The following is an 11330-nucleotide window of genomic DNA, read 5'->3' as shown; positions in this document are numbered from 1 at the left end:
TATTGCAAATAGGAGTCCTCTCCTTTGTCCTCCCCAATTCTGGGCCAGTAGATCAATCAACAAGAGGCCTCTCCTATCTTTATCATAGAGCATTTGATAAAGGTCTTGCAGAAGTTAGTTTATATTTAGCTCATCTGCTGTAGGAACCAAACCACTCGCACATCTGTATAAAAAGAGCCATGTACGACTTTTCTGTTTCGGTCAGACTTAACCTTGACCGCGTTTCACTTGTTTCCCATGTCTCTCTCTCTTCAAGGCATATTCGAATGGAAAATCTGTTCTCCCCCCACGGAGATAACCTTGGGATGATTTTCCCAGGATAGGATGTAACTCCCCACAGTGTACAATCGGTGTTGAAGTGCTGACACCACGGCTGCAACAACAGGCCACGCATGGGAACAATTGTGAGGCTGGTGCAAGACTGGGCAGTGTTTGGTTCTGTGGTGCTGAAGGCTACCATGGGTCAGAACCAACTCCATGGGACCCAACAGCAACAAAGGTGAGGAGCACACACAGTAGGGGCTTAGCATCAGTGTCTTGGGGCGTCCAGTGAAGATTCTATCGGGGGGTTGATGTCAAGGTTAGATTTGCCCTGATTTTTTGTTTTGGCGGGAGGGATGAGAGTAGACCTCCAAGTCTTGATTCTGAGGCACCTCTGGGTGGGCTACAACAATAACCCACCTTCGGCCTTCCTTAGGAAGGTGTCACGTGGGAGAGCAACGCACCAGCTTTCATCCCACCCCTCTACACACACACACACCCATCCCCAGGAAGAAAACAGGTCACTTTCTAGAACCTTCGTACTGAAATGAGGCGTGGGTGTCGGAAAGATGATAAATGTGCAGCAGTTCACTTAGGTCAAGGCAGCTTTCCATTCCTTGGACAGCGGGAAGTGGCTGGGTACAGGTGAGAGTACCGACTTGATCATCTGTGTGGAGGCTCGGGCAAAGGGCCTCCCCTCAGAGTAGCGAGAGGGTGCGCTCAACCACCCCCGGGGAGCCCAGCACCCACCCGCAGCACAAGGGAGCACAGCAGAGCAGTCCTCGGCGACTTTATTCACCCATCAGATCACATCTGTAGGGACGTGGCTACGGGCTCCTGGGGTGAGGCGCCCCCTCCGAGTTGCCAGGGTCATTCTCTGAGTCATCTTTGGGTCTGGGTACAGGCTGGAACTTGAGGAGGACAGGTGGAGTAAAGATGGAAGCCTTCACATGAGGGGACGGTGTCTCGTCAGTGTTGGGGGTGCCTTTACAGGCTGAGGTCCTGCACAGAGACGGCCAAGAGGTGCCCTTGAAGGGTGTGCCATCGGCACCCACAGGCCCCCGTCTACTTCCAGAAACCTCTCTGAAGGCGCGTTCACTGTTGTTCTTTACAACAATGTCTGTGACTCTGTAAACCTAGGAATGATCGAAATGCCCCTCAACCAAAAAAACAGTCCACTTGAACGCCCGCCCCCACCCCCAAAAAAAATCCAGTGCACATCCAGTCTTGGTGCCACCATATTTACGTGCTGGGCTGCTAACCAAGAGGGGCAAAGTCTGAACCGACCAGCTGCTCCTCAGGAGAAAGAGCTGATTTTCTACTCCCATAGAGTTAGAGTCTCCGAAAACCACAGGGGCAGCTCTATTCGGCCCTGTAGGGTCGCCATGAGTCGGAATTGACTCGGTGAATTGGATTTTTTTGATTTTAAGTGTCAGAAGAGCTGTGCTCCATAAGGTTTTGGGTGACTTATTTAGGGGGGGCGGGGGAGAGTAAACTGCCAAGTCTTTGTTCTGAGGCACCTCTGGGTGGACTAGAACTGCCAGCCTTTTGGTGAGTACCTAAGGGACTCTCTGCCACTCAGGAACTTAGATCTAACACTTGGCAAGCCTTTACTTTGAAATATTACTTTCAAATATGACATTGTAACAACATGGCACACATGTTCACTGTCTCACCCCACCCCAAATCCCTCTTCTAATCTGATTGGATTGCTGGTGACTTTGTAATCATACATAACTGAATTTACCATTCTAATGGCGGTATTATCTTCCATAATTATGCACCTGCACTTTTGAGCCGTTTTGATTTTTCCTGTTAACTGATGTGCCCATAGTGTTTGTACACACAGTGGCTTTTTGATTTTCCTTAATCATTGCCTTGGGCCCAGTTCCCAGGATTGAGTGCATCATATCAAACAATGGACAACTTCCATTGTTTGTGATATTTTTAACAGACTACCTTTCAAAAGGCCTTTAAGTTTTGTGTTTCACAGCACATTACCTAAGCAGTAAAAAGACAACCTACAGATCATGTGTCTGTTAAGAGACATATCTAGAATATAAATAGAATGCCCATATATCAACAGCATAAAGATAAACAACCCAATTAAACTGAGCAAATGTCTACTCAAGTCCTCCCTCAATGCAAGAATACTTTGTTCTAATAACCTGGCATTCCGTGATGCTCACCTTCTCAACATGATCGCTGAAGACAAAGTAGGTGCATAAGCAAATGTGGTGAAGAAAGCTGATGGTGCCCAGCTAACAAAAGATAAAGTGTCTGGGGTCTTAAAGGCTTGAAGATAAACAAGCAGCCATCTAGCTGAGAAGCAACAAAGCCCACATGGAAGAAGCACACCAGCCTGTATGATCACGAGGTGTCGATAGGAACAGGTATTAGGTACCAAAGACCCAGAAAAAAAATCATCATTGTGACTGAGGGGGAGTATGGAGTGGAGACCCAAAGCCCATCTGTAGGCAATTGGAACATCCCCTTACAGAAGGGTCTCGGGGAGGAGGCAAGCCAGTCAGGATGCAGTATAGCATCAATGAAACATACAACTTTCCTCTAGTTCTTTAATGCTTCCCCCTCCCCCAACTATCGTGACCCCAATTCTACCTTACAAATCCAGCTAGACCAGAGCATGTACACAGGTTCAGATAAAACCTGGAAACACAAGGAATCCAGAACAGATAAACTCCCCAGGCCCAATATTGAGAGTAGTGATACCAGGAGGGTAAGGGGAAGGTGGGAAGAGAAAGGGGAAACTGATCACAGTGATCTACATATAACCCCATCCCAGGGTGATGGGCAACAGAAAAGTGGGTGAAGAAAAACAGTGTAAGACATGAAAAAATAATGATAAATTATCAAGGATTCATGAAGGAGGGAGGGGAAAAAATGAGAAGCTGATACCAAAGGCTCAGGTAGAAAGAAAATGTTTAGAAATGGATGGTAACTGATGTACAAATGTGCTTGACACAATGAATGGATGGATGGATTGTGATAAGAGTTGTAGGATGCCCCAATAAAATGATTCGTTTAAAAGTGGGCAATTAGTCTGAATAGATAGCTATACAAAAGGTCGATCACCACATGAGATGCCCCATATCTATAGTCATCTGGGGATGCAAGACAAAGCAATGAGCTACCACCTCACACCGCGGATGGCTCGAATCATCAAGACAAATAACACCAAGTGTTTGTTAGTGACAACCTGGAAGAATCAGGGCTTGCATACGCAGACCATAGGAATGTGACATGGAATAACTTGGACATCAGTTGGAAAGTTCCTCAAAAGACTAAGCACAGTCCCTGTAGGCCCAGGGATTCCACCACTGTGTAAACAATGTCCACACAATCTTGTACCCAAATGTTCACAGTTGTCATCCTCAGAACCTAAATGTCCAACTGAGGAGCATCCATCTTAACGAAATATGGCCCGTGTGTACGTGAAAGACAAGAAACTCGAAGTCACTGTCATCTAGCCGATTCCAAATCACAGTGACCCTATGTTCAGATTTCCGAGACTGTAAATCTTTACGGGAGCTGACAGTTGTGGTTTTTGTCCCCCTCACAGCAGCCGGTGGGTTTGAAATGCTGACCTTGCATTTGCTAGCCCAGTGCTTATCCTAAAGCGCCACCAGGCAATGGAATATTAATGAGCAATAAAGACAGAGCCACTGCTACCTGCTGTATCAATACGGGTGAAGCTTCAAAACACCAGAAGTATGACCTCATTTTGACAGAATGTCCAGGATAACGAGATCTATAGAAACAGAAAGCAGATTTGTGGTTTTAAGAGAAAAGGCCGTTAGGGCGCTGACGGGAATGACCTTCAGGTAAATCCACTGCCATCGAGTTGAGTCAGACATGTATTGATCCCATAGGACAGGATGGACTCGCACCGCTGGTTTTCCAAAGATGTCAGTCTTGGGGCAGACTGCGTAATCTTTCTCCCGCAGAGCAATGGGAACACTCAAGCCACCAACTGCTCAGCTGCGAGCTAGCCCATGCTTAAGCCACCGAGTCACTAAGGTTAAAGGGTACAGAGTTTCCTTTTGAAATTATGAAACTATCCCAAAATTCGTTGTGATGATGGTTACACAGTTCTGTGAAGAAACTTAAAAGCCATCAAATGGTACACCTTAAATGGGTGAATTAGAAGGCCTGTGAATTGTATCTCAATAAAAATGCTTTCCAAACGTTGTACTATAGCAATTCATAGCAGCCATGGTGACATAGTGGTTTTGTGTTGGGCTCTTAACCACAAGGTCAGCAGTTTGAAACCACCAGGGGCTCCCTGGGAGAAAGGTGAGGTTTTCTACTCCCATAAAGAGGGGGAACCAATTACAAGGATCTACATGTGACCTCCTCCCTGGGGGATGGACAACAGAGAAGGGGGTGAAGGGAGATGCCGGATACGGCAAGATATGACAAAATAATAATCTATAAATTATCAAGGGCTCATGAGGGAGGGGGGAGCAGGGAGGGAGGGGAAAAAAAAGAGGACCTGAGGCAAAGGGCTTAAGTGGAGAGCAAATGCTTTGAGAATGATAAAGGCAAAGAATGTACAGATGTGCTTTATACAATTGATGTATGTATGGATTGTGATAAGAGTTGTACGAGCCCCTAATAAAATGTTTTTTAAAAAGAGTTGTAAGAGCCCCCAGTAAAATCTTTTAATTAAAAAAAAAAGTTACCGCTTTAGAAACTCACTGGAGAAGTTCTGTCCTGTCTTATAGGGATGAGTCGGAGTTGACTTGATGGCAGTGACGTGTGTGTGTGTGTGTGTGTGTGTCCACTTGCATTATTTCCACAGCAAAAACGGGAGTCTCTTTCTAAAACTATGATAGCGTGGGATTTTATCAGTCTATTTCTTTGGGGATTTTTGAGAAATGTATAATGTACCCTCTAGCAGTCAGCACTATTACAAACATGGTTTCCTCTTGGGTGTTTTACTAAGTACAAAAAGGACCCCAACTCTCAAATATAGTTTGAGAACACTTATTAAGCTCCCAAGGATTTACAGTCACTCAGCTACTCAGAACTCAAAGGAATCAATCACAAAAGCACGAGTAGCAGATCAATACATCACAGTGTAACAGGTGGGACGACAGGTTCGGGAATGGGACCATGATTGGGACACATACATGATTTAGACAAAGGAGCTTACAAGACTGGTCCTTAGCCTTCCAAATGAGCCAGTCAGGACATATACCCTGGGCACAAGTCAAGACTGTGAGACCACCAGTAAGCGGATCTCCATCAAGGACACACCCAGACAAGGCCCAAGGGAGACCCTCCCTGGGCTGGCTGGAAAGGAGTATCAGCAATCTACTTCCAATGCATGCTGCCTGAAAGTTAGACTATTCAATCTCTGACCAATGATCAGAAGGAATTCAATGGAGGGTTAATCTACTTGGAAGACTCGGAAAATGGATTTTGGGTTTTCCCTGTCATCCATAGCCTTCTGCACACAACAACCAGAAAGAGCCTCTCCCTAAATACAGACTTCTAGCCGCCTAACCTGTCAGCCCTGGTGATGCTGTGGGCTGCTAAGTGCAAGGTCAGCAGTTCAAATCTACCAGCCAATCCAAAGGAGAACAGTGTGGCTATCTGCTTCCACAGAGATTTACAGGCTCAGAAATCCTACGCAGGGTTGCTATGAGGTGGCCTCTATAGCCGGACAGCAGTGGATTTGGTTTCGTTTTGTTTTCTCAACTGCGAGAAGAGCACCCACTTGCAGTACTTCCTGCCCTGTTAGCACTAAGAAACTAAGACCCTTGTATCAATAGAGAACTTAAGAGTTTCTGCCATTAAACAACAACAACAATCACTAACCAGTAGACACCAAGACCTGAGAATCACATTCACAACACAGGAAATGCTTAACATGGTGGAAAAAAAAAAAAAAGCAGGCAATGAAACTCACATTGAGTAAACTCCTAAGGCGCAATCACTAGTCCGTGCCCCTCCACCCCCCACCTTTGTATATAAATCTAAGGGCTCGCCCCTAAAACTGATGGCCTTGCTCCCTTTCTGTTCAGCTGGTTCCAATTTCTCAGCATCACCCCGATTATGTCCTTAGGGTCATTCCTGGAAGTAGATAGGAACATTTTTCCATCATGCCGGTCAGAAAGGGCCAGGGCAGAGGGCAGCACCTTGCTCCCACCTAGTGGAGACAAGGAAGCAAGCTTACCAGGGGAAGGCAGGACAGTGAAGCTTGTGAGCAGTGTTCCCAGACAGGTAGGAGAAATGGAACCCTCCAGGGTTGAGGACCAGGGGGGTTAGGTCAACCATGTGGCTGCAAAGCAAGGCAGAAGGGGACATGTCAGTTCCCGATGCCCAGGCAGCCCTGGCAACTCTGCTTTACAGCATCGTAAGCCCACCCAGCCTCTGCGTCAACATCCACGAAATGGGCACAGCAACTCCCAGACTCCTCTGAGGCCTTTTGAAAAGTGAGAGACACAACAACACAGGGCTGTTAGGAAGAGCGGGGGAAGAAAGACAACTGAGCCTAGCACGTGGGAGGTGCCCCACCCCCCCAAAGTCTGCCTTTCTGTTTTTACTCCAATCAGAACAAACCCTCCCCACCTCTTTGGGTTGGATGGCAGGCCAGTCCAGTTAAAGTTCGCTTCAGTATTCGAAACATCCACCTTCTCTACCTGCAAGAAGCAAAGGACACTTTGGCAAGTTCAAGGGCCAGGCCTCTTTTACAAACAACTCCCCCCCACCCACCTTTTCCCTCCATTCCGCAATCACATCGAACACACCCAACACACCCTGAGCTCACTTCTGGAGAAGGTCAGGGGATGGCATGGGTGGAAGAGGCTGCCTACAGAGGCTCTAACTTAGCCTGGAGAAAAGAGCTGAAGTGATGTGTGTCAGCTGAGAGAAAGCAGGAGGGGCAGACGGGGCAGGCTGGGCCCTACATAAAGGGCATTAGGGTGCAAAGGACACCCCTGTGGGGAGGCTGGAGACATGAAAGGCTCATGGTTTCTACCAGCTCTGTGGGAGCCTCAGATCTGCCTTGCTCAGGCTGACGCCAGAAAAGGGAGCCCCTAACGCCCACCTGCTCCTTTAACTACATTGTCCACCGAAGACTTAGCTCAAAAAGGCAGCTCTGTAGAGGACAGGGGTGTGTGGGTGCTGCCCTGAATAGAGTAGAAGGGCCAGACGCTGTCCCTCCCAGAGCCACCAGTGGAGGGAGATATTCCCACTGACCGACGTGTTAGACAGCGGAGGGAAGGGGCCAAAGACCCTGGGCATAGTGTAGACAGGTGGAGTTGGGGCCACCACAGAGGTCACGGTGGTGGCAGGTCGAGGCAGCAGCGGTGGTGGCAGACATGGGGAGGTTGCCTGGTCCCGCAAGAAGATGGGCTCCAGTTTCTTCAATTTGGGCTTCTTTCTCTTCTTTTTGGCATCTATAACCAAAGATTGGGGGCCCAAGCACAGTGGTATGGGGTTAACTTTTCCCACCATCCCTCCAACAAGGAGGGGAGGTAGGCTGCCCCCACTCCACCCCTGGAGACTGCCACCTGATATCCTCCTGTTGGGAGGTACCAACACATTACTGCCTTACTGACCCCATGAAAGCCCCAAGGACAAAGGTCCTTTGTAAGGTGTAAATGGGACCAGAAACTGTAGCTGTGCAAGGTACAGGCAGAACGCACACCCGGACGACCTGATCTGAGGACAGCCAGGAAGGGACGGGTTTGGCTTTGAAGCATCAGTCTGCTGCCCACCTCCCAAGCACACATAGGGTGCCATTAAGTTGGCCAAGACCCGTTTGGAGACTCGGGCCTCTAAAGTGAGCCCAAGGACCACACCAAGTTAGGAACCATCGAGTCTATGGGGAGAAGGTTCCTTTCTGTGAGAAACCCTAATGAAAAGACAAAGGATTGGGCTTAGAGAAAGAATCTTTGAGGGGGACACTGGGGACATCCCCCTTGAATCTCCCTGCTCTAGGTTTCTCCTATATTCAATATCTGCCATTCCACCAGCACTGGCAATCGCCAGCAAGGCAAGGCAGTGGGAATGAGCCCCTCGTACAAGCCATCAAAACAGCTTGTTCCCATAAAAAAAAAAAAAAAGTAAGAAAAAAAAAAAAACAGCTTGTTCCCTATGACTCACTGCGCATGGAGCTCAAGACCAGAGGCTCAGGAGACAAAATCAATTGACATCATATAGCCCACAGAGATAATGGTCCACATCTTAACTTTGGTGTGTACTGACTGCTCTCTTAAAAAGCTTCTGAGCAGCTACAAAGTTAACTGGGTTCTCCATTCGGAGGAAAGAAGAGTGAAGAAAATCAGAGAAGGGATACTCAGGCCCAAAGTCTAATGAACTCTGCAGACCTCAGCCTCTAAGACTCTGTGACTGGAAAAAACTAGATGGTGTCCAGTGACCAATAAAAACTGCTCTTAAAAAAGTGCTGAGAGAAAATAGCCGTACAGATGGTTGGAGAGAGGGTGGTGGAACCCCTGGGACTCTGACCCAGTTTGCTCAGGGTCACACAGCCAGGAAGCAACAGAGTCGGCCTTGACTTGTCCGATTGGACCCCCGTCTTAGCCCGGTGGAGTCTGGGGCCCTACCTTGGGCGTAGAGGTGGGCCCGGTGGATGCGCCGCTTCAGCTGTTCCAGGCGCAGGCGCAGCTCCAGGGCATCCACGCTGTTGCAGTGGTTCAGCTCCCCTTGAATGGCGTAGAAGAACTTGGCCTGTGTGGGGCCCACGGTCAGCCGCTGCACGCTCCCCGGATGCCCTACAGCCCCCCACTCCCGTCATCTCGGCTGCCCCCTGAGATCACCGCGATGGGGGGAGGAAGCGAACATGAGGCAGCAGGGACCAGGACACAGTGACACCCCAAACCCGCCCTCGGCCTTGGGGTCAGCAGCGGGTGCCCCCCAGCCTCACCCGGAGGAAGGACAGCAGCCCGCCCCGCTCGCATTCGTCCTGCTTGCCCTTGCGTACGACCCGCTCGGCCAGCGCGGGGTTGCGGTCCATGGTGCGGAAGAGGCGCCGCAACGCGCGCTCCGTGCAGGTGGCCGCCTGCCTCTCGAAGTCATCCTCAGAGATGCGCTGGCAGAAAGTCACCCTCTGAGGGAACTCGTGATCGAACTCGTCCAGGGCCTCCATCGCAAGGGCTCCCGGGCGGCGGGCCCACCTTCTCGGGTCACCGTGGGTGGAAGGGCCCCTGGAAGGGCAGCGCAATGGAGTTCAGGGCCCGTCGAGGAGCAGGAAGGCTGAATGGTCCGCTCTCCCCACGAGGGGCCGCGCGCCAGACGGAGGTTTCCTCAGCATCTGTAACCATCACCCCTTCCAAACCGGCTTCAGCCAATCACCGCGGAGATCGGAAGAGGGGAGCCAATCGCCCAGGAGGATAGGGGCGGGACCAGCGCCAAGGAACCAATCGCTGAGCGATAGCCCCACGTGACAATGCCTGCTGTTCTGGGCATGCGCCCTCATGCCTTCGAAGGCTTGTCCTGGTGAAGGCTCTTACGCAGCGTGTAGTTGTGCTGGTGGCTGGTCACCAACCCCTCTGCGAGCCAAGCTTTGTACCACCCGGATGGGGACCTCTTCCAGCTTCTCCCTCCTTGACCCCAAAACTTAACTGAGCCCCCTCACTTCTCCATGGCCCCTCCCCGCGCTATCCATCATTCTTAGTTAAACCTTATCAACTCAACCCATTCTGCTTCTCACACCTGTTTCTTGGCCCTATACTGGCAGTAGAGGAGCAAGCCCTGGTGGCCCAGTGGGTTAAGCATTGACCTGCTAATTAGAAGGTTAATGATTCCAACCCACCAGCCACTCTACTGGAGAGAGAAGAGGCTGTCAGCTCCCATAAAGACTTTTGCCTGGATATTTTGTTGTTGTTCAGAAATTTATTTTAAATTGCACACAATTGATCTCCAGTTAAGATGTAAAGGCTCTAACATTTAAATACTATATTTATATAGTCTCAGTACATTTCACCTGTTGCCCTGTGGTCAATTCCAACTCATAGTGACCCTGTAGGACTGAGTAGATATGAACCCAATGGCAGAGTAGTTTCTTACTTTCAAAACAAACCGAAAGAGAACATTTTATTGGCACTTCGTCCATAACTCATTCAGCTCAGTAGTTCAACCATATTAAGAATATTAATATTTGTTTATGAAAAAAGACCCAGTCCACAGAGAGAACAACATGGCTGGCCCCACTATGAGAAATGATGCCACTCAGTGACTAAGGGTGATACAGGGGACAGCACCGGAGACACAGTGTGGGAATTGCACCTGACCTGATCCCACCACACCGAGGCAAAGCACTGGGGGAGTGCAGTGGAACAGCAAGGGAATGGAGTGGCAAGGTCCCCAGGGAATGCTGAAAGTGGACTTTGGGGCCAGGGCGTGGTGCCCCAACAGACTGGACTGGAAAACGCTCCTAAGGGCCAGCAAACGATCCCTGAACTAACTACAAGCCTTTCTTTTGTGAAAAAAAGAGAAAAAAAAGACTTGTCTCAGAGACCCTCTGGGGAAGTTCTACTCTGTGCTGTAGGATCACTCTGGGTCAAAACTGGCAGTGAGTTAGTTTATCCTGGTGGCAGCCTCTTCACCTACATCCTCCGGGTCCTGAGGGTCTTCACCTACCCATTCCCTCCTTCGGCATTCTTAAAATCATTGCTATGTCTGGGCCACTCTGTCAATCCATCTCATCAAAGGTCTTCCTCTTTTTTTCTGAACCTCTACCAAGCCTGATGCTCTTCCCAGGGATTGACTGGCCCTGAGACAAATGTTCCAAGTACACAAGACAAAGTCTCGTCATCCTTAATTCTAAGGAGCATTCTGCCTGCCTCTACTTCCTCCAAGCCAGTTGCCGTGTGTGAGAGTAGAACTGTGCTGCACGGGGTTAACAGGGGCTGATTTATTGGAAGTAGATCACCGGCTGCTTTTTCCAAGGGGCCTAGGTATAGATTTGAACCCACAATCTTTCGTTAGTATGCACCTTTTCTTTAAAAAATATCATTAAAAAGTAAAAAATATCATTTTAGTGAGGGACTCTTACAGATCTTACGATAATCCATCAT

The 11330-nt window shown here is 49.1% G+C and overlaps 1 protein-coding gene across 1 annotated transcript; it reads right to left on the bottom strand.

Annotated features, from left to right (window-relative positions):
• Positions 1–1088: 1088 nt before the first annotated feature.
• Positions 1089–9400, bottom strand: LOC142429644 (uncharacterized). Its single transcript, XM_075534670.1, has 6 exons — positions 9179–9400; positions 8859–8982; positions 7489–7688; positions 6859–6929; positions 6464–6568; positions 1089–1263 (listed from the first exon to the last, which is right to left on the bottom strand). Exons 1-6 carry the CDS (start codon positions 9398–9400, stop codon positions 1089–1091), a joined length of 897 nt encoding a protein of 298 aa, XP_075390785.1.
• Positions 9401–11330: the final 1930 nt, after the last annotated feature.

Source organism: Tenrec ecaudatus, chromosome 16 (assembly GCF_050624435.1).
Source record: "Tenrec ecaudatus isolate mTenEca1 chromosome 16, mTenEca1.hap1, whole genome shotgun sequence".
Lineage (NCBI taxonomy): Eukaryota > Metazoa > Chordata > Mammalia > Afrosoricida > Tenrecidae > Tenrec > Tenrec ecaudatus.
The sequence above is the reverse complement of the archived record's forward strand: the minus strand, read 5'-3'. Positions and strand labels throughout refer to the sequence as shown.

Excerpts from the sequence above, each read along its gene's own strand:
- LOC142429644 (XM_075534670.1), bottom strand. The coding sequence starts at position 9,400 with ATGGAGGCCCTGGACGAGTTCGATCACGAGTTCCCTCAGAGGGTGACT. Across the intron at positions 7,689-8,858 it reads GGCCCACCTCTACGCCCAAG|ATGCCAAAAAGAAGAGAAAG; the intron begins GTAGGGCCCCAG and ends CTTTGGTTATAG. Across the intron at positions 1,264-6,463 it reads CACTGTCCTGCCTTCCCCTG|GACCTCAGCCTGTAAAGGCA; the intron begins GTAAGCTTGCTT and ends GTCTCTGTGCAG.